This window comes from Myxocyprinus asiaticus, chromosome 37 (genome assembly GCF_019703515.2).
Source record: "Myxocyprinus asiaticus isolate MX2 ecotype Aquarium Trade chromosome 37, UBuf_Myxa_2, whole genome shotgun sequence".
Classification (NCBI taxonomy): Eukaryota; Metazoa; Chordata; class Actinopteri; order Cypriniformes; family Catostomidae; genus Myxocyprinus; species Myxocyprinus asiaticus.
In genome coordinates, this window is record NC_059380.1 from 28888683 (window position 1) to 28915511 (window position 26829).

Genomic DNA, 26829 nt, shown 5'->3' on the forward strand with positions numbered 1-26829 from the left:
GGTCAGGGATTGGGAGGGGAAGGGGTAGTGGTGGTGGTTAAATGTTGATGTATATATATGTTTTGCTTTTCTTTGTTTATTGTATGAATCAATAAAAATGTTAATAACTTCTGTGTTAATAATTCTTAATTAATTAGTAAAACAAATTGTGAATTTTCATATGTAATTTAGATTTTTTTATTAGCACCAATGCTAAAAATTAAAAAGCAAGAACAGAGTACTACAGTAATACAGAGTAATGTTTTTTATGATATGTCATGCTTCAAAAGGTGATTTCATTAAAGTTAGTGTTAGCTGCGATGCAAAGTCATTATATACGATGCGTTCTTGTATCCTAATGGCTTGCACACCTTACTCAACAAACCAACAATTTTGTGCCTATAATATGGAATTTGTATATAATTTTTCTAATTTTTTTAAACACAAAAATATGAATCATTCAGTGAGAACAGGCATGATTTTATTTATTTTAACCACCTGCATTACATGACACAAATGTAAGTAGTACAGTATTTACATCAGGTATCAGAAGTGCATCAACCTTCATTAAAAACTATCAAATAAAGGATAATCAATGTAGACATTTACACAGAGGTGTATAGTAACGAAGTACAAATACTTCGTTACTGTACTTAAGTTCAGTTTTTTAATACTTGTACTTTGAGTATAATTTTTCTTTGGACTTTTACTTTCACTTCACTATATTTTGAAGAGAAAATTAATACTTTAACTCCGATAAAATTCTCCAGACCCTTTCGGTTCTTTTGCAACCGACCGCAAAAAATTAAATAGCTGTACGTGTAAATTGCATGCAGATCGGCGATAGTGATATCTGATTCATGATAGAACTGAGTCGAATCTTTTACATTTGATACATTAGAACCAATCAAAAAGATTGAAAAAGCAGTCTGAATGATTCGTTTCACGAATCATGAATCTAAGTCAAAATCACAAGCGAAGCACGCGCCAGATAACGTGTGTTCCGTCTCCACTGGGGAAGAAAAGAAACTGCTCATGTAAGTTTAAATCTTTTTTTGGGGGGGGGTGGGGGGGAATTAATTTGACACATTTTGGCTGAAACATTATGAAATCTGTGAAATAATGATGAAGTTATGTGCTAGTCGATCAGATGTGTTTAGGCTACTTTTTATATAGTACCAAGGTATGACACGATGTGTGTATAAATAATTACCAGTGCTCATGAACATTTCTAACAATACTTATTTGATTAAATTGAGTGTTCTGGGTGGATGCTAAAGTGTTCTCTTTGATTTTTAGCACATTTATGCTATACAGTATGTTGTTACTAGGGTGTTCTGGGTGGTTGATATGGTACACTATTTCAGTTACAGTATGTTGTGGTTTAGGCTAAACTGCGTTCAAGAAAGAAAGTCATACACATCTGGAATGGCATGAGGGTGAGTAAATGATAAGATAATTTTATTCTCTTTGTTATTTTGCAGCAGAAGAGTAGTACATTTACTTGCTAACTGATTGGTCAGAGCAGTTCTTCAGTTAATTCCTTCTAATATAAACTCCCGCACTGCCAATCAAATAAGTTGCCATGGGTATAATTAGCTTTTCCGTAATTTATGTGATTTACTTGTACTTTTGATACTTAAGTAAATTTTAAATCAGTTACTTTAATAATTGTACTTAAGTATTTTTCTGATGAGCTACTTTAACTTTTACTTGAGTCAATTTCCATGAAGGTATCTTTACTTTTACCTTAATTATGACCATTGGATACTTTATACAACACTGTGTTTACATACTACAATGTAATACAAAAGATAACTGTTACATAGAAAATAACAATGATATTGAATGAACTGTTTATAAGTCACAGAAAATTGTTATCTTCAATTATTTTAAATTCATTACACATTTTATGTTTGAATAAAAACTGCATAAACAAATAATTGGTATGAAAATAATAGAGATTAATATAAACTCTAATACCAGTAAATACAAAGTCAGTACTTCAATTTAAATACATAATCTTTCTGAACCAACAACCAGCTGGATGAATGGGACAATAAACACATAGGAACAATATAAATACATTTGTTAATTTTTTTTTTTTTTTTTTTTTTTAAGGTTTCTAAAGGTAATGCTTTAAAATACAATCCTCTTGTGTGTTCTACATTAGATTATAAATGTTTATTTTTATTTCATCATATTTTATTAATTATTAAATTCCCAATTGGGTATTTAGTTATTTGCTTTATGTGGTCTTGCCTACATGGTCTTAATCACACTGCTCTTGTTCTTATATCTTATTTCTACAGCTTATTTCTCACACTGTTCAAAGTGAAAATATGTAGTTGTTACCTTTCTACCTGACCTGACATTAAAAGATCTTTTGTTGGTTAAATTAGATGTTACCACATGAAGCACATTTTTGTTCAAGTTACCTGAGATTTTTTTTTCAAGTTTTGATGTTTCCTCAACCGTTAAAACACATAAAAGGCCACATACTGTCCTAAACAAATTTGAGGTTGCAGAACAGTTTGAAACATAAGCTCTTAATATTGTACATGACTACCAAAACTGTCTCATTCTCTACCATTACCAAACATTTGCAACAGGAATGTAAACAAGTACACAATATCCAGGTAGAGACTTAGAGTTGCGAAGATATATTCTTCAGGACTCATGGTGTATTGCTTGTTTCCCATTAGCAGCTGCGTATCAAAGGCTAGAAACTAATACAAGAAATTATGAAAAGAGAAGCAGGTTAGCCAGTTATATAGTATCACCTTAATCACATGACAAATACTCATCACTTTAAACCATAATCCTTTGAGACTAATCAGTCCTTCTTACCATGGTAAAGACAATAGCTCCTATGCTGGCATAGACAGCATGTAACCAAGGAACCTTTTGAAAAGAGAAACATCTTTAAAATAGCAGCTAGAAGTGTCTGGATTCTATATTGGGAGGGTTAATGGTTTTGTACAGATAAGGACTGGGATTATAAGACAGTATCTAAAAATACAGTTACAACCAGTCCATAACTCTGTTAAAGTAGGTCAAAAATTTAAGTAGATTTAGAGATATTGCTAGTTTGTGTTTATTTTTAGAAACTTACATATCCAAAGGGAACAACAAATCCCATGACAATAGCACAGAAAAACATGACCATACACAGAGTGAAGAGAAGACCTTGAAAGGAGGTGATGTCAATCTACAGAGAGACAAATGTAATTGTAAAATCTATATATTATTGCATTTTGCATGCATGTGCATTAGGGTGCCAATGACATGAATGAGAAAAATTAAAATACAACTTTTCCGAGCTCTCACCCCCCAAAAGTTTTCCATTTGACTCAAGTGTAAAGCAGAAAAAATTTCAAGAAAATATTTTAACATTAACTGGTGGCACAAATGTATTGTATGCAGTGTATGTGCACTGTGTAATATATGTCCGACACAACAGAGTGTGTCTCAGCACCAACTTGTATTTAACTGACAAATAAATTGATGGCAACCACAGGAAACCTGTAGTGTGTGGTACTGTGGACTCTTTACTTATTTATGTATTTTTGTACTGCTAATTATATATTCTTTGGTGTTAGTGTTGATGTTCCCTATCTGTCACTCACTCGATGTTGTGTTGATGTAGTGACACTAGGGGTCACTCTTGGGAGCCCCAAACACCTCTGCTTTTTTAAAAAAGGCCAATGGGAATTGGCGAGTGGAATTTGCATGCCACTCCCCCGGACATACGGGTATAAAAGGAGCTGGTATGCAACCACTCATTCAGATTTTCTCTTCGGAGCTGAGCGGTTGCATTCAGTGCACTGAATTCAATTTCTCCCTACCGTTCACCTCAAACTGCTGGATGTATGGCGCATATCAGCGGCTTCTCCCCCTCTGCACCCGTGGAGTGCAGAGAACGCCCCTGGTCGCTTCGGCAGAACAAAACAAAAGAGTATATTCTAAAAGAATATATTTTCAATTCTAAAAGAGCGGCACACACGGAACATCTTTTTAATGATGACTTTCCGTTTGTGTGTTATTCCTGGTTGCGGTCGTTATCTCTCCGCTTCTTATGGCCACAATCGCTGTCTTACATGTCTGGGCGCTGCCAACGCAGAGACATCCTTCGTGGATGGGTCTTGTCCTCATTGCGAGAACATGACCATGGCAACGTTGCGGTCGTGGCTTACCTTCGTAAGAAAGCAAGCCACCCCAGCGGCTCCCTGCCTCAGTCCTTCTACCTACGGGTATAAGGCTGCGTCGTTTAGCACTGGGGGCGATTTGGGGACTTAAATGGGAGCACCTCTGCCAGGTAACCCCCCACAGACCTCCCATTCCTCAGCACGCTCACTTGCCCCGGTCAGGCTCTCGGATGAGACCGCCAGCTCGTCTCAGGGCGAGTTTGACCTCTTATTCAGGGCCTGGGAAGATGATGAGTTATCGAGCGCAGCATCGGAGTGCGGGCTCGTCCAGTCTGACGCGGAGGCTTCGGCTGGGCTTCCTCCTTCGGGTATGGTCACCCAGTCTCAGGCCGACGCGGAGATGATGGACACGCTTTCCCGGGCAGCTATGACAAGGCACAGTTCCTTGATGCCTCCATTTCCCAGGTTGGCCTGTTCGGCGACACCGTCGAGGACTTTGCCCAGCGCTTCAGCACTGGCTTCAGACTCAAGTCCCGAGATGGGCATGGTGCCGTGCGACACATCGCGTGGTTGTCACGCTGATCTGTCACCGCTTCTTCAGCCCTTAGACCGACCTTGCATTTCTATGGACAGGGGTTCCCCTAGAGCTGGTCTCTAGGCATGTCGTGGTTACGACGGACACCTCCAAGACGGGCTGGGGCACCGTATGCTACCGGCTCCTGGATGGGCCGCGGCTGCGTTGGCACATCAACTGCCTCGAGTTGTTGGCAGTACTGCTCACCCTGCAGAGGTTCCAGCTGTTGATCCAGGGCAAGCACGTGTTGGTCCGGACGGACAACACGGCAATGGTAGCATACATCAACCTTCAAGGCGGTCTACGCTCCCGTTGCATGTCACTACTCACCCGCCGTCTCCTCCTCTGGAGTCAGCAGCACCTCAAGTCACTGCGAGCCACTCACATCCCGGGCGACCTCAACAACGCGACGGACGTGCTGTCATGACAGGCTACGCTCAGGGGAGAGTAGAGACTCTACCCCCAGGTGGTCCAGCTGATTTGGAGTCGATTCAGTCGAGCACAGGTAGACCTGTTTGCTTCCTGGAAATCCTTCCACTGCCCACTTTGGTATGCCTTGACCGAGGCACCCCTCGGTATAGACGCACTGGCACACAGCTGTCCCCCGGGATTACGCAAATATGCGTTTCCCCCAGTGAGCCTACTTGTACAGACGCTGTTCAAGGTCAGGTAGGATGAGGAGCAGGTCATCCTAGTAGCACCCTACTGGCCCACCCAGATGTGGTTCTCGGACCTCACGCTCCTCGCAATAGACCTCTGGAATCTCCACGTCTGGCCCTTGGACGGGACGCGGAAGACCTAAATTGCCTACCACCCACAGTGGTAGACACGATCACTCAGGCTAGGGCTCCCTCTACGATGCGCCTGTATGCCTTGAAGTGGCGTCTGTTCGCTAAGTGGTGTTCTTCCTGATGCAAAGACCCCCAGAGATGCACAGTCGGATCGGTGCTTTCCTTCCTGCAGGAGAGGCTGGAGGGGTGGCTGTCCCCCTCCACCTTGAAGGTGTATGTAGCCACCATTTCGGCACATCACGATGCAGTGGATGGTAAGTATTTGGGGAAGTATGACTTGATCATCAGGTTCCTGAGAGGCACTAGGAGGTTGAATCCCTCCAGACCATGCCTCATCCCCTCGTGGGACCTCTCTGTAGTCCTTCGGGGTCTATGGGGAGCTCCCTTTGAGCCCCTGGAGTCAGTTGAGCTTAAGGCACTCTCTTTGAAGACTGCCCTCCTGACTGTGCTCACTTCCATCAAGAGGGTAGGGGACCTGCAGGCGTTCTCTGTCAGTAAATCATGCCTGGAGTTCGGTCCGGGCTAATCTCATGTGATCCTGAGACCCCGACCGGGCTATGTGCCCATGGTTCTCACGACCCCTTTTAGGGATCAGGTGGTGAACCTGCAAGCACTGCCCCAGGAGGAGGCAGTCCCAGCCTTGGTGTTGCTGTGTCCGGTGCGTGCTTTATGCATCTATTTGGATCGCACGCAGAGCTTTAGAAGCTCCGAGCAGCTCTTTGTCTGCTTTGGTGGACAGCGGAAAGGAAGCGCTGTCTCCAAACAGAGGATCGCCCACTGGGTCATTGACGCCATCGTGATGGCATATCACATTCAGGACATGCCGCCCCCCGTGGGGTTACGAGCCCACTCTACTAGGAGTGTAGCGGCCTCCTGGGCCCTGATCAGTGGCGCTTCTTTGGCAGACATCTGCAGAGCAGCGGGCTGGGCAACACCCAACACCTTTGTGAGGTTCTACAATCTCCGGGTTGAGCCGGTTTCGTCCCGTGTATTGTCAGGTACGAGCAGGTGAGTTCTGGGACAGCTGGCCGGGTGTACCACTTGCGCATAGCACCGTTCCCCTCCCTTGAGGTGAAGACGTGCGCTTTTGACTCCCAGTCATGTTCACAAGCTCATTAGCCCTGTGGCAGACGAGTTTGTGGAGAAACCCGCTGCCGGACCAGTACGTGTGCTAATTAGGCCCTGTACTGGGGAGGTGCTCCACATGTGCTGATTCCCCATAGGTGACCCCATGTGATATCTTCCGCTAAATCGTTTTAACTGTTGGTAAACTGCGTCTTCCTTGGGCAGAGGCCTCTCTGCCCCCGGTCACCATGTTTGTAGAAACTCCTTCCCCCTCAGGTAGGACCTACCATGTGACTTCTCCACATGACATACTTCCGACAAGACTCGGTAAGACCATGTGACGTATTTCCACTCAAAATACCCCCCCCCCTTCTCTGGGTGGGGTGTGGTCTCCGCGGTGTCTTCCCCTTGGGAGTGACACCCCCCCCGACGTAGACATTTATGGCCCCTAGTCGGTTAACAAATTCCACTCTTTTTTGGGGAGAAAAAAGAGGAAAAGAGGCCACGGCTGGGCTAGCCTGTCCCTATTTTTTGGGCAGTCGATTTGTTCTCAAAGGACCATTCGACGTTCATAAGAGCATTGGGGAAGGTTACGTGATGGCCTGGTGTGCTGGCTATGAGGCACACAGTGGTCTGCCCGTCTCGCACCGCCAGTCCACGTTACACAGTTCAGCTAGTTGTGGCTTTTTGTATAGGGACCCCTTGTGTCACTACATCGACACAATGTCGAGTGAGTGACAGACAGGGAACGTCCTGGTTACTTTTGTAACCTCCGTTCCCTGATGGAGGGAACGAGACGTTGTGTCCCTCTTGCCATAACACTGAACTACACGCTGAAATGGCCTGGACCTTGTCTCGGCTCCTCAGCACAAAACCTGAATGAGTGGTTGCATACCAGCTCCTTTTATATCCATATGTCTGGGAGAGTGGCATGCAAATTCCACTCGCCAATTCCCATTGGCCTTTTTTCAAAAAGCAGAGGTGTTGGGGCTCCCAACAGTGACCCCTAGTGTCACTACATCGACACAATGTCTCGTTCCCTCCATCAGGGAACGGAGGTTACAAAAGTAACCAAGACATTTTCTGCACAAGCAAACTGAAGTTATCGAGTTCTTCACATTTTCAGCGTAAATTGAGTTATACAGGTAACTGTGCTTTGTTATTTCATTTGTGCAATTTTTGTAGTTAATTACTAATTCTATAATTCTACTGGTGTTGCAATGTATTACACTTTCTGTTGTGATAATTCAGAATATAGACTACACTGAAGTGTAATCTAATCCAAATACTGGTTCTCATGCCAGTTCGGATATTGCACCTCGAGTCGAATCACTGGATTAAAGCATTGTGCCTCAGTTGACATTATCACACTTTGTTTCGCTAAACACCAACAAGTTCTTTGATGTCATGCAGATTGAAACAGACTTCCTACAGCAGGATCCTAGCAGCTGGGAGAGCAATGAACATTACAGCATCAGTCGTCACAGGGTACAGCAGCTGAAGGCTGTCAATGATGCTGCTGAACGTGGCGTGTCACTGATACAGAACTTCAATTCTGTTATCTCAAACCAAGAGGAACAAAAACAGTACCTGCTTGTACCATCAGCAGTTTCCTATGTCCAAGCAGTCAATCATTGTTGAAAAACTCTGCAGTGACTGAAATAAGCCATGTCTGAATTGCGCACACTATACACTGTCATTCTTAAACACTTTTAAGCACATTCCATTTTCAACGCTTTTCATTTCAATTTCAGGGATGTTGTGCCACCAATTAACAATGTTGAAGCGTCTAAAATTTTTGTGTGTGTTTATTGTATATATGGAAGAATAAATCTAGGGGTGAGAGCAAACAATTTACAAACTTTAAGTTTGACTGGCACCCTAATGTGCATTTAGAATTTGCATACATAGTGCCCACAAAGTATTTGGACAGTTATTGCCACATTTAAAAATGTCTTTGCAGGGCCAGACTGGGACATAATTTCAGGCCGGGAGTCTCACACTCATACAGGCCACCCAATAAACCCACAACAAATTTTACAACCACAGCTGATGTTGGGAATAATGATTTAACAATATACTTTACCCTAAGGTTGTACACATTAATGCATGAACATGTAACATTCCAAATTAGGTTTAAAGACATAACAATGAATATTTTTTATGCATTTGTTCATCTTAGTTAATATTAATTTATACATATTGTTCATTGTAAGTTCATGTTAGTTCTTACTCATGTTACATTACGAATTTTAATATTAAACTCTTTTTGTATGTGTAGAGATTAACATAAACCAAGATTACAAATGCTGTAAAATATTGTTCATTTTTCATGTTAAAGGAATGTTCCGGGTTAAAAACAAGTTAAGCTCAATCAAGAGCATTTGTGGCATAATGCTGATTACCACAAAAATGTATTTAAACTCGTCCCTCCTTTTCTTTAAAAAAAAAAAAAGCAAAAATCTGGGTTACAGTGAGGCACTTACAATGGAACTGAATGGGGGGCAAAATTTGAACGTTAAATACTCACTGTTTTAAAAGTATAGTCACAAGACATAAAGGATATATGTTTAAACATGATTTTAGTGTGATAAAATCACTTACAAACCTTCTGTGTAAAGTTATAGCCAGCTTTACAATTTTGTTATCATGACAATGTAATATCAACAAATCTTAAAATCCTAAAATGACTGTTAAAATGACAATTTAAACAATTTACAGCTCAAATAATACATGAGTTTTAACAGAAGAATTAATGTAAGTGCATTTATAAAATTATAAGCTTCAAATTTCTGTGTTTAAGCCCTGCAAAAATTGGCCACATTCACTTTCATTGTAAGTGCCTCAAAAATTAATGAGTCCAAATTAATTTTTGTGGTAATCAACATTATGCCACAAATGCTCTCGATTGAGCTTAACTTGTATCGAACCTGGAATATTCCTTTAATTCATTGTGCAATGTTAATGGATACACAACCTTATTTCATTGTGTTACCAATATATTTAATGAAAAGCAATCAAACAATGACTTCTTGAATAGATTACCCTAGATTTTTAAAGGGATATTTTATTTTCATGCACTTTCTCAATAAATCCTAACTAAAACTAACTTTTGTTCACTGAATAGTAAATAGGCCTACCTGTCCTCTTTCTTCTCTTTCTCTGATTCATCTGTCTTCATTGGTGATTAATATCTCAACACAAAAGGAAGGATTCATTCATTTGTTGTAAATATCACTCCATGTTGCAATAATTTGCTATCATTATAAGGCCTAACTGAACTTTTACATAGATCAAACAAAGTGATATTTTTTTTTTTTTTTTATTTTACAACGCTACCATTAGAATATTTAAAAATGAAACATGAATTGATTTTATTTATTAATTATTCTTAATTATATTCTGTATGAAGTGAAAGCATTTATCTGATTTTCATTTAAAATAAAACACTACAGTTTCTTTCCTTTTCTTTCTACCTTCAATGATGATTCTGAGAGAAAAGCACCGGCAGCCTATTGTTGCTATAGTAACGAATGCAACTTCCACATGTGTCTGATTGACAGGTAAAATGCACTCTCTCATTTCAGTTAATTTTGTGGTATTTTTCATTATTTCAGCAGAACATGCTTCATATATTCAGATCAATTCTCATTTATTTGAGCCACTCACGCAATGTCAGTGGTATGACCCATTTTAGGGGTGGCCCAGATTAGTCAAGACTAGCGGATTCGTGATTTATATCGATTTATTATCGAATGCCAAATTCAGAAATCACTTGGGTGGCAATAATATAAAATAACAATAAATTAGTAAATAAATAAATAAAAACAAGCGGGGCAGTGGTCCAAATAAGCACCTACAAACAGATTATGTTACAGATTTGATCAGATTTAACTTTTTTTTTTCTGAGCCATTTTTTTAGTCTTTTTAGTATTTTTAGTATTTAGATTTTTAGTATGAAATCAGTTCCCCTTAGATTCAGACAGGTATCCAAGCAGGAATAATCACATGTGTAGTTCAGCACATTTAACTATGGACATGTTCCACAAAGGTTGACAATCTGAAAATGTTGACATTGTTAATTGACTTAATTTAACATTGTTCTATGATATAAAGTTATATAATATTATAAAAGACAAAAATAGAAAAGGATACATAATTTGTTTCATCACTTGAAACCTAACAAACTTCTTTTCAAATGTTTTGCTTAAAAAAAAATGCTTATGCTATCTTTCTTTAAAAGATATTCCACTTGGTTTTATATTTAGTTATGTAATGCAAAGACATTCATCCATTTTTCAGTGTGTCCAAATACTTGTTGGGGGAACTGTATATTTTACTTTGTATGTTTTTTTTTTTCAATAGGTATTTGTAGAAATTTAATCTCACACAATGAGAAACTGAGTCATCAAATTTAATTTCAGTGTTTGTCTAAACTGACTGACTATATCATAACCAGGTTTGTTGCACTTGGAATAAGACTTCTCTGAGTTTACACAGCACAGATGTTTGTTTTTGTTTTTTTCCATGACTGACTCACCTTGCTCTGAAAGCTGAATAAGGTGACGCACAGACACACTGTGGCAGTGATACCAATGCACAGCACAACAGACTTGGTGTTGTAGAAACTGTGAGGAGAAAAAAAGACAACATTATGATCCGTAGATAAAGCATTTGTTTCAAAAATATCAAGATTAGAAAAATTAGAAAGCAGGCAAATATACAGCAGATATCACATTACCTGGAGATAAAACCTAACATGCAAGCCATGCTCAAAGTCTTTAAGTCACAATGTTTGAGAAAGCATGCAAAATAAATAATGGAGAAAAAAGCAATTAGTCAAAGTAGAGTAAAGGTCTGTACACTTGTAAAAATAATTATACCCCACCCTACACTGTGTCACCATATTTGGTGTGTTACATAGGTCTAAGTCATGGAATCTATTTACTATAGATTCTTCTCTAGCTTTCTATTAGCTACATGCTCATAATAGATAAAGCACATGATTTAAATGAGTCTGAGATATGAATTATCCACCAGCAAAAAATGTATTATACAGTATATTACAAGTACAGTATATTCATAATGTGCAGGCAGCAATACATGCAGCATACTTCCAGTATCTCATGGACACCAATGCCTCAATTGATTATAAATGCTAAAGGTGAACCTGCATCTCTGTTATTTTGGCATTTAATTATAATTATAAACCAGTCAAACTGGATGATATTTTGAATATTTGGATACAGATACTCACAAAGACTGTAAGTAGAATGAGATTCCATGGAAACTGCCTCCTGTAATTCATGAAAAAAAAGATGAATGTTACTATTATGCAGTCTGGTCTCATGAACAATAAGTGACCATGGCACATTTGCAAAACAAAATCATGCCTTAAGGCCAATTTATAATTCTGCGTTGAAGCCTAGTGCACACCTCTTCAAAAATGTAACTGCACGTTGATGCAGACCACAACAGCTGTGATTGGTCAACTTTAACCAGAGACCACCCCTAGGGTGATGTCAAGGATGTGTGAGGTAGCGTAGCATTTTATCCAAGATTATTTTAATATCTATGCATCATATCACATTGTATTTGGACTCGTGACCATTAAAGAAATTGTCTCAGTCGGGAGCATCTGCTGTTCCCTATCTGTCACTCACTCGATGTTGTGTCGATGTAGTGACACTAGCGGTCACTCTTGGGAGCCCGAGACACCTCTGGTCTTTGATAAAAGGCCAATGAAAATTGGCGAGTGGTATTTGCATGCCACTCCCCCAGACATACGGCAATAAAAGGAGCTGGTATGTAACCACTCATTCAGATTTTCTCTTCGGAGCCGAACGGTCATGCTCACTGAGCTGAATTCCCACGACTGTTCATTTACCTCTGCTGGATCTGACGGTGTATTTCAGCGCCTTCTCCCTCCTCTGCACTGGTGCACTGCAGAGAATGCCCCTGGGTGCTTCGGCAGAAATAAGAGTATATTTCTCTAAAAGAGCGGCACACACGGAATGTCTTTTTAAAGAAACGTCTTTTTAAAGATGCCTTTCCGATTGTGTGTTATTCCTAGTTGCGCTCATTATCTCTTGCCTTCTGACGGTGACGATCACTGTCTTTCATGTCTGGGCACTGCTCACGCAGAGACAGCATTCATGGATTGTCATGTACTCATTGCGAGGACATGTCCATGGCAACGATGAGGTCGCAGCTCACCTTCGTAAGAAATCAAGCCACCCCAGAGGCTCCCCGCCTCGGTCCTTTTTCCCACGGGTATGAGGCCAGCGCGGCTAGCACTGGGGGCGATTTGGGGACCCCAATGGGACCGCCTCCACCGGGTATCCCCCCACACGCTCGTCTGCCCTGATCGGGCTTCTGGATGAGTCCACCGGCTCGTCTCACGGCGAGACGAGCTCGTTTCGCCGGCTCGTCTCACTTTCGGAGCCTGTGAAAGTGATGAGCTCTCGAGAGCAGCATCGGAGAGCGGGCTCGTCCAGTCGGACCTGGAAGCCTCAGCTGGGCTCCTCCCTTTGGGGACGATTGCCCAGTCACAGGCTGACGCAGAGATGATGACATGCTTTCCCGGGGAGCCGCGAGCATCGGCTAGAATGGAACCCTCCGCTCTTCCCTGAACCCTCGCGACTCGATGATTGGTTCCTGGGCTTGTGGCGCCGCTCAAAGCCACGCCCCGCCCCGTTCCTTTCTTCCCGGAAGTGCATGAAGAGATGACAAGGTCGTGGGAGGCACTTTTTTACTGCCCGGTCCCAATCTTTTCAGCTCCCCTGCCCTCACTACCCTCTATGGTGGGGCGACCAAGAGCTATTCGGCAATCCCCCTGTGGATAAAGGCACTCGCGGTGCACCTATGCCCACAGAGCGTCGCCACCTGGCGCGGGTGCCCGAAGCCCCTGTCCAAGGTCTGTAGGTTTACGTCGTCTCTGACGGCCAAGGCCTACTGTGCCATTGGAGAAGCCGCCTCCGCCCTGCATGCCATGGCTCTCCTGCAAGTCCGCCAAGGTACTAAAGGAACTGCACGAGGGCAGTTCTGCCCCGGGATTGATGCAGGAACTGCGCTCGATGACCGACTTCAGTCTCCGAGTGACGGAGGTCACGGCGCGGTCTCTCGGGTGGACGATGTCCACATTAGTGGTCCAGGAGCACCACCTTTGGCTCAACCTGGTCAAGATGGGTGAGGCCGACAGGACACGGTTCCTTGCTGCCCCCATCTCCCAGGCTGGTCTATTCGGTGACACTGTCAAGGACTTTACCCAGCAGTTCTCGACAGTGGAGCAGTAGATGGAGGCTATCCAGCATATCCTGCCCCGGTGTGGCTCAAGATCCCACACCCCGTCTGCTCGTCGCCAAGGGTGTCCCCCTGTGGTGGCCGCCAAGAACCTGTGAAAGGCTTCAAAGCGCCCTTGAGACAGGCAACACAGGGACAACAAAACCCGCTGCTCTGGAGCTGGTAAACAGACCTCTCCATCCCCCGGTCAAGAGTTCAGCAAGAGCGGTTTCCTTGTTACCTGGGTCACATATCCGGTGTGCACAGCCATCATCACGAGCACCGTCCACCACTCTATTTGGTGGGTTTGGCGCTCCAGCGGTGGTCTCCCGCTCCTGAGTGCCCAGCTGTGGCACAGATCCGCCCCCGATGTGACAGTCTCCACAGGTCATGAGGACAGGCCTCTTCCTCCCCATCCCAGGATGTTCCGGGGGTGGTCACAAGGAGCCAGGTAAGTGCTTCGATGTCCCTAGACTCAGCACGGCCACGACATGGTGTGGTACCTTGAGTTCTGCCCCACCCCGCCGTGAGGCCCCACCTGCCGGTACGTCCGACGACGTTGTCCCTTTGGTCCCCCTTGCGCGGAACTTGGACGCATGGCTTGCGCTTTCCAATCCGTCGCGAAGGCTGGTCCGGACCGTCCGACTCGGCTACGCGATTCAGTTCGCCAGGCGTCTGCCCAGGTTCAGCGGTATCCATTTCACCTTGGTGAAGGACGAAAATGCTGCTACCTTGCGCACAGAGATTGCTACCCTCCTACGGAAGGGCACGATAGAACCTGTCCCTCCGGCCAAGATGAAGAAGGAGTTTTACAGCCCCTACTTCATTGTACCGAAAAAAGGCAGTGGGTTGCGGCAAATCCAACAGCCACCGGCTTGTGGACGGGCCCACGACTGCATTGGCACATCAACTGCCTAAAGTTGTTGGCAATTCTGCTCACCCTGTGGAGGTTTCGGCCGTTAATCCAGGGCAAGCACATGTTAGTTCAGACAGACAACACGGCAACGGTAGCATATGTCAACCGCCAAGGTGGTCTGCGCTCACGTTGTATGTCAAAACTCGCCCGCCGTCTCCTCCTCTGGAGTCAGCAGCACTTCAAGTCGCTGCAAGCCACTCACATCCCGGGCAACCTCAACACTAGAGCGGACGCGCTGTCACGACAGGTTACCCTCAGGGGAGAGTGGAGACTCCACCCTCAGGTGGTCCAGCTGATTTGGAGTCGATTCGGACAGGCACAGTGCACCTGTTTGCCTCCCAAGAATCCTCCCCACTGCCCGCTCTAGTACGCCCTGACCGAGGCCCCCCTCGGCATAAAAGCGCTGGCACACAGCTGGCCCCCTGGCATGCGCAAATATGCATTTCCCCCAGTGAGCCTACTTTCACAGACCCTGTGCAAGATCAGGGATGATGAGGAGCAGGTTGTCCTGGTAGCACCCTACTGGCCCACCCACACGTGGTTATCGGACCTCACGCTCCTCGCGACAGCCTCCCCCCCCCGGTGAATTCCCCCGAGGAAGGACCTTCTTTCTCAGGGACGGGGCACCATCTGGCACCCGCGACCAGACCTCTGGAATCTCCATGTCTGGCCCCTGGACGGGATGTGGAAGACCTGCGGTGGTAGACACGATCACTCAGGCTAGGGCCCCCTCTACAAGGCGCCTTATGTATGTATGCCTTTAAGTGGCGTCTGTTTGCTAAGTGGTGTTCTTCCCAACGGGAAGACCCCCAGAGATGCGCAGTCGGATCAGTGCTTTCCTTCCTGCAGGAGAGGTTGAAAGGGAGGCTGTCCCCTTCTACCTTGAAGGTGTACGTTGCCGCCATAGCAGCACACCACGACGCAGTCGACGGTAAGTCCTTAGGGAAGCACGACCTGATCATCAGGTTCCTAAGAGGCGCCAGGAGGCTGAATCCCTCCATGACTGCACCTCGTTCCCTCATGGGACCTCTCTGTAGTTCTTCAGGGTCTACAGAGAGCCCCCTTTGAGCCTCTGCAGTCAGCCGAGCTTAAGGCACTCTCCTTGAAAACTGCCCTCCTGACTGCGCTCACTTCCATCAAGAGGGTAGGAGACCTGCAAGCGTTCTCTGTCAGCAAAACGTGCCTGGAGTTCGGTCCGGGCTACTCTCACGTGATCCTGAGACCCCGACGGGGCTATGTGCCCAAGGTTCCCACGACCCCTTTAGGGACCCAGCCCTGACGTTGCTGTGTCCGGTGCCTGCTTTACGCATCTATTTGGATCGCACACAGAGCTTTAGGATATCTGAGCAGCTCTTTGTCTGCTTTGGTGCACAGAGGAAAGGAAGCGCTGTCTCCAAGCAGAGGATCGCCCACTGGCTCATTGATGCCATAACTATGGCATATCACGCCCAGGACATGCCGCCCCCGTTAGGGCTACAAGCCCATTCTACCAGGGGTGTAGTGGCCTCCTGGGCCCTGGCCAGGGGTGCCTCTCTAACAGACATTTGCAGAGCAGCAGGCTGGGCAACACCCAACACATTTGCAAGGTTCTACAACCTCCGGGTGGAACCGGTTTTGTCCCAGGTAGTGGCACGCAATACAAGCGGACAAGCCCGGGATAGCCGGCCGGGTTTATCGCTTGCACATAGCGCCTTCCACCTCCTTTTGAGCTGAAGACGTGCTCCATTAATTCCCAGTAGTGTTCACAAACTTTGTTCCCTGGTTGACTTCCTCCGAGCCCTGTGGCAGTCTAGTTTTCGGAGAGACTCGCTGCTGGCCCAGTACACGTGCTAACTAAGAGTCCTGTTCTGGGGTAGGTGCTCCGCATGTGGTGGTTCCCTGTAAGGCTAACCCCATGCAATATATATCTTCTGCTAATTTGTTTCCCTGTTGGCAAACTGCGTCTTCCTTGGGCAGAGCCCCTCTGCCCCAGTCTCCATGTTTGTAGTAACTCCTCCCCCGTTGGGTAGAATCTACCTTGAAGACTCTCCACATGGTCGGAAAGACCATGTGACATATTCTTCCACTTAAATATCCACCCCTCTCTTTGGGCGAGGTGTGGTCTCCGCGGTGTCTTCCCCTTGGGAGGGACACCCCCCGACTAGACCTGGCGGCCCAGTCGGATAATCCCCCTTCTTTTTTAGGGAGTGGAAAAAGAGAAGGGGAAAAGAGGCCAAAACTGGGTTAGCCTGTCTCTATCTTTTGGGTAGTTGACTTGTCCCCAAAGAGTTGTTCGACACTCATAAATATGTTGGGGGAGGTTACGTGTCGACCTGGTGTGCTGCTATGAGGCACACAGTGGTCTGCCAACCACACACCACCAGTTCACTTAACACAGTTCAGCCAGTTGTGGTGTTTCGTATAGGGACCCCTAGTGTCACTACATCGACACAATGTCGAGTGAGTGACAGATAGGGAAAGTTATGGTTACTTGTGTAACCTCTGTTCCCTGATGGAGGGAATGAGACGTTGTGTCCCTCCTGCCACAACGCTGAACTACCCACTGAAATGGCCGGACCATGTCTCGGCTCCTCAGCATAAAACCTGAATGAGTGGTTGCATACCAGCTCCTTTTATACCCGTATGTCCGGGGGAGTGGCATGCAAATACCACTCGGCAATTTTCATTGGCCTTTTATCAAAGACCAGAGGTGTCTCAGGCTCCCAAGAGTGACCCCTAGTGTCACTACATCGACACAACGTCTCGTTCCCTCCATCAGGGAACGGAGGTTACACAAGTAACCATGACGAAAGATAGGCTATCTGTTTATAGCTTATAAACTCTAAAAGCTTTTATTCTTAGAGCTTTTACTTGAAATTAATTTGATATGTGAATATAACATATTTTGTATTCTACTCGCGATCGTTCTGATCGGCACGATGATTTGACTGTCTGTTTGACAGTATGTGTTCAGTAAATAATCATATTACCTAAGTTATGGAAACAAAATACTTCTAATTTGTCAGCAAATTAAAAAGCACCTGATAAGAGTTGGTTACATTGTCATATGCATTGTAAAATCTATAAAATGACAGCCATTTTTTGTTATTCAGGTGAGTAGTTATTAATTCATTTTACAATTTCTTTTTCAGCACGGAACGTCAAAAGTATGCCAAAATATTTATGCATGCCTATCATTATTTAAGCTACTTAAGGGCAAGCATACAGTAATTTACTCATTTAGAACTGCCTGCAATGCAGGCAACATATATAATATATAATATGTACATGTCAACATGTTCATATACTTTGAACTCATTTTTGATGCTACAATAATTTAATAAATACTTTTAATCCAGAAATTACATATATTGCATTGATTTTGTTTATTTATGAAACACATTGTTAGCATTTTGGCTGTGTATTCACAGAACGACGCAGACACATTAACGCAGAACTATAAATGCAAGCCAATGCATTGGCCACTACACAGAGCCTACACCGTAGGTTCGACGCAGAAGTATAAACCAGCCTTTACTATATTTTTGGCTAGAGTTTTCCGATGAAATATTCAGCAGAGGAGTTTTTTAAACTCTCCTGTCATTTATAACCCGTTTAAGAGCTAAAAACAGTGAAAAATCAATCTTAAGTTTAGTCAGAATGCTTTTGGGTTATCCTCAACATTGAAAAAATTAATATGTTAAAAAAAAGGTTTTAAGTTTTTATAATATTTGTTTATATTTATGGAATGTCAAACTTTTTGCCTACACCTATTATTTTCGGTTCAAATCTGACCCAGGAGTAAATAATGCTGGTTTTCAATGCAGCTGTGAAGCTTCTCTTGAGAGAAGGGTGTCACAAGAGTTTGCTCACTGTGTTTTATAAATTAATGAATAGCTATTATATTTTGAAAACAATTTAAGTATGTTAATAGCATATAAACAGTGTGTGTGTGTGTGTGTGTGTGTGTGTGTGTGTGTGTGTGTGTGTGTGTCTCTCTGTAAACCTAAAAAAAAAAAACATGTGAATAAAAATATGAAGACGATCATTTTAGGCCTTCATTTTTCAAGATCTTCTACTTCCAGAAGTACAGAAACATTTACCAGGAGGCTTTCAGCAAAATATTTATCATGTTGATGATGTAGAGTTTTTAGAAATTTGTTTATGAAATATGATACACACAGCTTTATAGGGTTAATATTTGCAGATAGTATACACAGACCTGCACATACTGCCAAAACTGTGTAGTACACACACACACACACACACACACACACACACACACACACAGTTAGCGATTTTTAGTTGTTCAACTGCACAGTGTTGATTTGATAATGCTGACAATTAATTTGTTGTACAATAATTAATGTTATTTTTATTTTTATTTTTTTATTTTTTTTTTAAATTTTTGCAATATTCCTATGGTTGTAATGTTGCAGAATATAAATCATGATTATGTTTTTCTTTCAGACTAATTAAAATGGTAAGTAATATGAGTATTAGCTTATTTTAAGTACTGTAAATTCTTACAGTAAAGCTAAGATTTACTGTTTATCTATTGTACATGTGTAGTACCACAACTCACAAACAGGTGGTGCGTTTTCCAGTTAGAATTATACTATAGAAGCCTTTATTCAGTGTGAAAACATGTAGGTAAGCCTATGCCAATTTTCATGTTCAAAATTTATAGATAAGTGTGCTGTAAATTTACTGAAAATCTATTGAACTCTATATGGGTCATTTTTGACCCCAACATCACAGGTGTAATTGTTTTTAAACATAATAGAAGGGTTAAATTATGCACTATAGTAAGTGTTTTGATATCAGTGTGTGAGTAATAGTGAAAAAAAATAAGTATTAATAAAGTCATAATCAGCCGTTGTAGTCAGTTTGCAAATATTTAGATATAGTAGTATTCATTCTATGAGACTAGGTTGCTACTATGTTATGTTATATTATGTTATGTTATGTTATGTGTTTTTATATAGGCTAGATGTATTTTATACTTTTCCCTATAAGCAAGAGTAAACAGTATGTCTACACTATTACAACATTAATGAACAGACCTCAAATCACCACAGCAAGCCAAAGAGATATAAGTGACAAGAAACAGAAGACTGCAAAATACAAGCAAAACTCTAGTTAGTATGCTCAGATACAGTACATGAATAATATTTTAATCCATTAAACATTTTAATAATTGATTTAAAAAGCAGTATTACTTACTTGGACATTGAGTACAAAATGGGATGTGTCTGAATGTACATCCTCACTGGAGCACTAAATTACGCCAGAGGAAGCAGGGTTATTAGTAATGTGGAAGAAAAAATACATCATTTTCACCACTCACTTATATAACGTGATGATCAAGATCTTAAGTCATGAGAAGTGATCATATTACTCACTAGAAAGTGAAGAGGGTAATAACTGCTACTGTTGCAAAGAGCTGCAGCATCAGAATTGAATAAACCTGCAAGAATATTATAAGAAAAGTTTCTTAAATATGCATGTTTTCATTTCATGTTTCATAGCTCTCTCTCTCTCTCTCTCTCTCTCTCTCTCTCTCTCTCTCTATGTATACATATAAGTTAGTTTAAAGATTAGATTTGTTACCTTTCTTATAAATATTCGCCTGATATTCTTGTCATCCCAGGAAAATGTTCCTTCACCATAGTAATAACCTGGACATCCTGCAAACAGACAAGGGTACATTTTACAGTACAGTACCTTACAGTAAAATTAGACAAGAAACTATAGTGTTGTATTGTGCACTGGGCAGAAGGCAGAACACTACAACAGATTTGTTAATAAACACACAATGTACCTGCATTGGCTTCGTCATAACTTGGAGGCATGTTTCCTTCAACAGTTTGGACTGTTGGGATAACCTGTAATAACATACACATATTCAGGACACAGTGAGGGCATAACAATATACAGTGGTGTCCAAAAGACTTGATTTGAGAATCTGGGGTTCTGTTTATTAACAGGATCTGGGAAACCTGTAAAAAAAAAAAAACATTTTAAGATTTTGAAAAATTAAAAACAGGGAAACGTTATGATATAAAATAAAAATTATGTTAAGTATTTTGTTCTGTTTCTAGGTCACTAATTAAATGTAAGCAAATGTATGACACTGTTAACTCCTTTGCAAAGATGGTCAGATTTCCTTGCTTCCATTGAAGCACAGAAGATGCACTTTTGGATAAAAAAAAAGTAGTTTCACTAATGATCTCAGCCTCAGAGTTTTAGATCCTACAGAATATATCTATAGTACAGTATATACAGTACTGTTCAAAAGTTGTACAACACTAAGATTTTTTTTATTGATGCTTCCGTTCACTATGCATTAAATTGATGAGAAATACTGCCAAAACATTAGTGACATTACAAATTATTATATGTTTATATGTATATATATACAGCGTATGCATATCTTTTAAGGATACAGTGCATCCGGAAATTATTCACAGCGCTTCACTTGTTCCACATTTTGTGATGTTACAGCCTTATTCCAAAATGGATTAAATTCATTATTTTCCTAAAAATTCTACAAACAATACCCCACAATGACAATGTGAAAGAAGTTTGTTTGAAATCTTTGCAAATTTATTAAAAATAAAAAATGAAAATAAATCACATGTACATAAGTATTCACAGCCTTTGCCATGACACTCAAAATTGAGCTCAGGTGCATACTGTTTCCCCTGATCATCCTTGAGATGTTTCTACAACTTGATTGGAGTCCACCTGTGGTAAATTCAGTTGATTGGACATGATTTGGAAAGGCACACACCTGTCTATATAAGGTCCCACAGTTAACAGTGCATGTCAGAGCACAAACCAAGCCATGAAGTCCAAGGAATTGTCTGTAGACCTCCGAGACAGGATTGTATTGAGGCACAGATCTGTGGAAGGGTACAGAAAAATGTCTGCAGCATTGAAGGTCCCAATGAGCACAGTGGCCTCCATCATCCGTAAATGGAAGAAGTTTGGAACCACCAGGACTCTTCCTAGAGCTGGCCGCCCGGCCAAACTGAGCAATCGGGGGAGAAGGGCCTTAGTCAGGGAGGTGACCAAGAACCCGATGGTCACTCTGACAGAGCTCCAGCATTTCTCTGTGGAGAGAGGAGAAACTTCCAGAAGAACAACCATCTCTGCAGCACTCCACCAATCAGGCCTGTATGGTAGAGTGGCCAGACGGAAGCCACTCCTCAGTAAAAGGCACATGACAGCCCGTCTGGAGTTTGCCTAAAGGCACCTGAAGGACTCTCAGACCATGAGAAACAAAGATTGAACTCTTTGGCCTGAATGGCAAGCATCATGTCTGGAGGAAACCAGGCACCGCTCATCACCTGACCAATACCATCCCTACAGTGAAGCATGGTGGTGGCAGCATCATGCTGTGGGGATGTTTTTCAGCGGCAGGAACTGGGAGACTAGTCAGGATCGAGGGAAAGATGAATGCAGCAATGTACAGAGACATCCTTGATGAAAACCTGCTCCAGAGCGCTCTGGACCTCAGACTGGGGCAAAGGTTCATCTTCCAACAGGACAACGACCCTAAGCACACAGCCAAGATAACAAAGGAGTGGCTACGGGACAACTCTGTGAATGTCCTTGAGTGGCCCAGCAGAGCCCAGACTTGAACCCGATCGAACATCTCTGGAGAGATCTGAAAATGGCTGTGTACCGACACTCCCCATCCAATCTGATGGAGCTTGAGAGGTCCTGCAAAGAAGAATGGGAGAAACTGCCCAAAAATAGATGTGCCAAGCTTGTAGCATCTTACTCAAAAAGACTTGAGGCTGTAATTGGTGCCAAAGGTGCTTCAACAAAGTATTGAGCAAAGGCTGTGAATACTTATGTACATGTGATTTTTTTTTTTTTTTCTTTTTTTTTTTTAATAAATTTGCAAAGATTTCAAACAAACTTCTTTCATGTTGTCATTATGAGGTATTGTTTGTAGAATTTTGAGGAAAATAATGAATTTAATCCATTTTGGAATAAGGCTGTGACATAACAAAATGTGGAAAAAGTGAAGCGCTGTGAATACTTTCCAGATGCACTGTATACTGGGTTGGTTAATCCTTACAAAATCATTCTAATGTGCTAATATGATATTCAAGAAACTGTTCATTATTATTATTACAACAGTTGAAAATGGTTGTGCTACTCAGAGTCATCATGCCCATTCAGACTGAGGGGGCACATTTCCCCTCAATAGGCGGTGTCCCATGGGTGATTAGGACCTTGTGCTCAGAGTGATGGTCAAACACCCAAGGGAAAGTGCAGTGTTATGTTAGTAAAAACATATTAATTAATTCATAAATTAATTTTTCATAGTCAAATATACATGTCTATGTTTTTATTTATTTGGTCCCTGTTCATTTCCTTGCTTTGCTGACATGCATGATTTTGATAGCTTTTGTGGAATCTTTACACTCTCTTCATGTGTAAAGAAAACGTATTATCTTATTTTATTGTCTCAGTTATTTCAGTATTAATCCTTTAATCAGCAGTCAAATGGTAAAGTTCTTTAAATTCACGCGACTGCAGCAGGGGCAGATCTAGAAATTAATTTATGGCAAGGGGGTGGCAACACCAAAATGCTCATGCATAGTTTTTCTAGATTAAGATACCAAGCTACATTGCATCAAGTACTGTACTTGTTCATTTCTTAAATCAATATCAAATTACAAATGCCCATGAATTTGCAATATAGTTGCATTTCTACGTAGAGGCCACAAAGTAATCATTTTGCTACTTGTTTTTTTTTTTTTTTTTTTTTGCATTCTTACATAACTGTAAATAAATAACAAAATATCAATCTCCAGATTCTGCCTGAGTAGGGCATCTGTATAGCCACACACAAAGAAGCCTTGGCTACAAAAAAGCAATTCAATATTTTCAATGTTTTTGTTCAGGAACAAAGATGAAGTTCAATGAACACGTTGACCTTTTGTCCATAAGGGGTTAGTTGTCACAATGGAACCTGCCATTAAACCAGTGGCATAGGTTTCATGTTAAGATTCATGTGATCATCCCTGAAAAACACTGTAATTTAAAGAGGTTTTTAACGTGGTGTTTAAAACCAGCATATAAAACTGCTTCTAGAGAAAACAGACAATTGTGTAATTAGACGTTTAACTCAAAAACATATAGTTACTTAAATGTAGCCCTTGTGACAACTTCCACTTGCAACATGCAGTATTTGAGAGACTGTGAGTGCCGAAAGTGCTGCAGGGCTGGTGTGTTGGAAGCCCAATAAAGTGACCGTTTTCTGAAGAAAAAAAAGCCCAAAAAACAATAACCCACGAGTGCCCTTATTTAAAAGAAACTTTATGAAAAAACAAGCCCAAAATCACGAATTATAAGCAGACTTGGCAACTCTGCCTGTCAGATGCAAAGTCACTTATTGTGCAGGTGCTGCAGTAGCCAAACATGCTATCTATCTATCTATCTATCTACAGTATATATATATATATATATATATATATATATATATATATATATATATACACTGATCAACCACAACATTAAAACCACCTGCCTAATGTTGTGTAGGTACCCCTCGTGCCACCAAAACAGCGCATTCTGAGATGCTATACTTCTCACCACAACTGTACTAGATTTGTACTCAAACCAGCCCATCTGGTACCAACAATCATGCCATGGTCCAAATCACTGAGATATTTTTTTTTCCCACATTCTGATGGTTAATGTGAACATTAACTGAAACTCCTGACCCGTATCTGCCTGATTTTATGCACTGCACTGCTGCCACACGATTGGTTGATTAGATAATTGCATGGACGATTGTTGGTGCCAGACGGACTGGTTTGAGTATTTCTGTAACTGCTGATCTCCTGGGATTTTCACACACAACAGTCTCCAGAATGTTCTCAGAATGGTGCCAAAAACCAAAAACATCCAGTAAGGGGCAGCAGTTCTGTGGACGATGCCTTGTTGATGAGAGAGGTCAACAGAGAATGGCCAGACTGATTCGAACTGACAGAGTCTACGGTAACTCAGATAACCGCTCTGTACAATTGTGGTGAGAAGACTAGCATCTCAGAATGCTATTCTGTGATGTGGGTTGGTGCTGTTTTGGCGGCATGAGGGGGACCTAGACAATATTAGGCAGGTGGTTTTAATGTTGTGGCTGATCGGTGTGTGTGTGTGTGTGTATATATATATATATATATATATATATATATATATATATATATATACAGGGTTGGGGAGTAATGGAATACATGTAACGGGATTACATATTTAAAAAACTAAATATAAGTAACTGAATTCCACTACAGTTACAGTTTAAATAATTGGTAATTAGAATGCAGTTACATTCAAAAATTATTTTAATTACTGAAGAGATTACTTTGCATTTTATTGTCATTTGTTTCATTTAATATTTAGTCCTTTCAGATGGAAAACATTTATACATATAAATGATGAAATCCAAAGTGCATTTGAACAGCGGTGAAACACTTTCTTATGATGTGTTACATTCATACGAGCAGACAGAGAAGTAAATTTGAAGTAGGTTTGGAGCAGAAGAAATAGAAATAAACCTTGTGTAAATTGTCAGCTTTATGCTAAGCTAAAATGCTATTTCTAGCCATTTTACATGCACGTTACCAGACACGATCATATTTTTTATCAAGAAAATTCACGTTGGATCATAATTGTTTTTTTTTCTAGTAAGACCTTTGATATTAGGGCAAAAATCTTATTCTTGATAATAATTTTTGTATTGTTTTCCTGTAAAAATATCTAAAAATCCTTAAAACAAGATCAATTTGATTTATCTTGTTTTAGAAACAACACTGCATAAGATATTTAGGTTTTTCAGAGAATGTATTTTTAACATGTGTATTATGTCTTACTGTACTGGCAGAGTTTTTATAGTCAAAACAAGTGAAAAAATCTACCACTGCTGAAGAAGTAATCCAAAGTATTTAGAATATGTTACTGACCTTGAGTAATCTAATGGAATACGTTACAAATTACATTTTACAGCATGTATTCTGTAATCTGTAATGGAATACATTTCAAAAGTAACCCTACCAACCCTGTATATATACACACACACACACACACACACACACACACACACACACACACACACACACACACACACACACTGTTTATATGCTATTAACATACTTTAATTGTTTTCAAAATATAATGGATATTCATTAATTTATAAAGCATGGTGAGCAAACTCTATCCATCTGTAATATAAATCTCAAATTTTACATTATTTGGAGTATGTTACTGCTAGGGACAAAAATAATCATGGCTAAAATGTTTTTAAAACTGCAGTATTGTTTAAGCACATAGATATGAACCAACCTAGTTTAGAGATTAACAGATGAGTACCTGTGGAAAAATAATCTATCAGAAACAGAATACAGTATGGTGCCTTATGAGAAGGATAGATTGAGAAGATATAGATTTTCTATTTAGTTTTTACAGTAATGTGCTGTGTAGTTATTTTATGAATAAAACATTTAATGTTGATATTGCTCTGTAAAGACAGCATCTAGATGTATAAATAGACAGAATAATCTCTTTATAGAAACATGGTAGTTTAGACGGAGTGTCTTCCCTTGTTATGACACAGGGTTTGAAATAGTATTGTTATGAACATGAAAAGATTTCTGCCATTTTAAATGCATTTTGTCACTAAAATTATAAACCATTATTTGATATATTGATTATATATTTCATAAATTAATTCACTTCTGCTACTGTGCTTACAGGTTTTAGAGAGATTATTTTGATTTCTATTCTATTCTACGTATTCTATTCTATTCTATTCTATTCTATTCTGTTCTATTCTATTCTATTCTGTTGTTTTTGATGAAATTATTCTTACCTTTTTCTGTGTCATCTTTATTTGATAGTGTTGCCCTGTTTTGCTTTCTTGCTATAGTGTTGCTAGTAGATGCAATGTGGTACAATGAGGAAAACGTCAATGAATCAAAGTGAAAGAAAGTTAAGCAATTTTCTTCAAAAGTTCTTGTTGAATGCTGGTGAAGTTGTCCAGGTTTCTCATATGTCCAGACAGCATGTGTGCTTGTG

General features: G+C 41.3%; 1 protein-coding gene across 1 annotated transcript; it reads right to left on the bottom strand.

Moving 5' to 3' along the window:
* Positions 1-448: 448 nt before the first annotated feature.
* Positions 449-26829, bottom strand: faim2b (Fas apoptotic inhibitory molecule 2b). The gene is made up of 12 exons (XM_051676014.1): positions 26624-26829; positions 20558-20621; positions 20347-20423; positions 20139-20203; positions 19960-20013; positions 19800-19850; positions 11815-11854; positions 11299-11336; positions 11098-11185; positions 3095-3190; positions 2830-2883; positions 449-2708 (listed from the first exon to the last, which is right to left on the bottom strand). Exons 1-12 carry the CDS (start codon positions 26636-26638, stop codon positions 2559-2561), a joined length of 792 nt encoding a protein of 263 aa, XP_051531974.1. The 5' UTR covers positions 26639-26829; the 3' UTR covers positions 449-2558.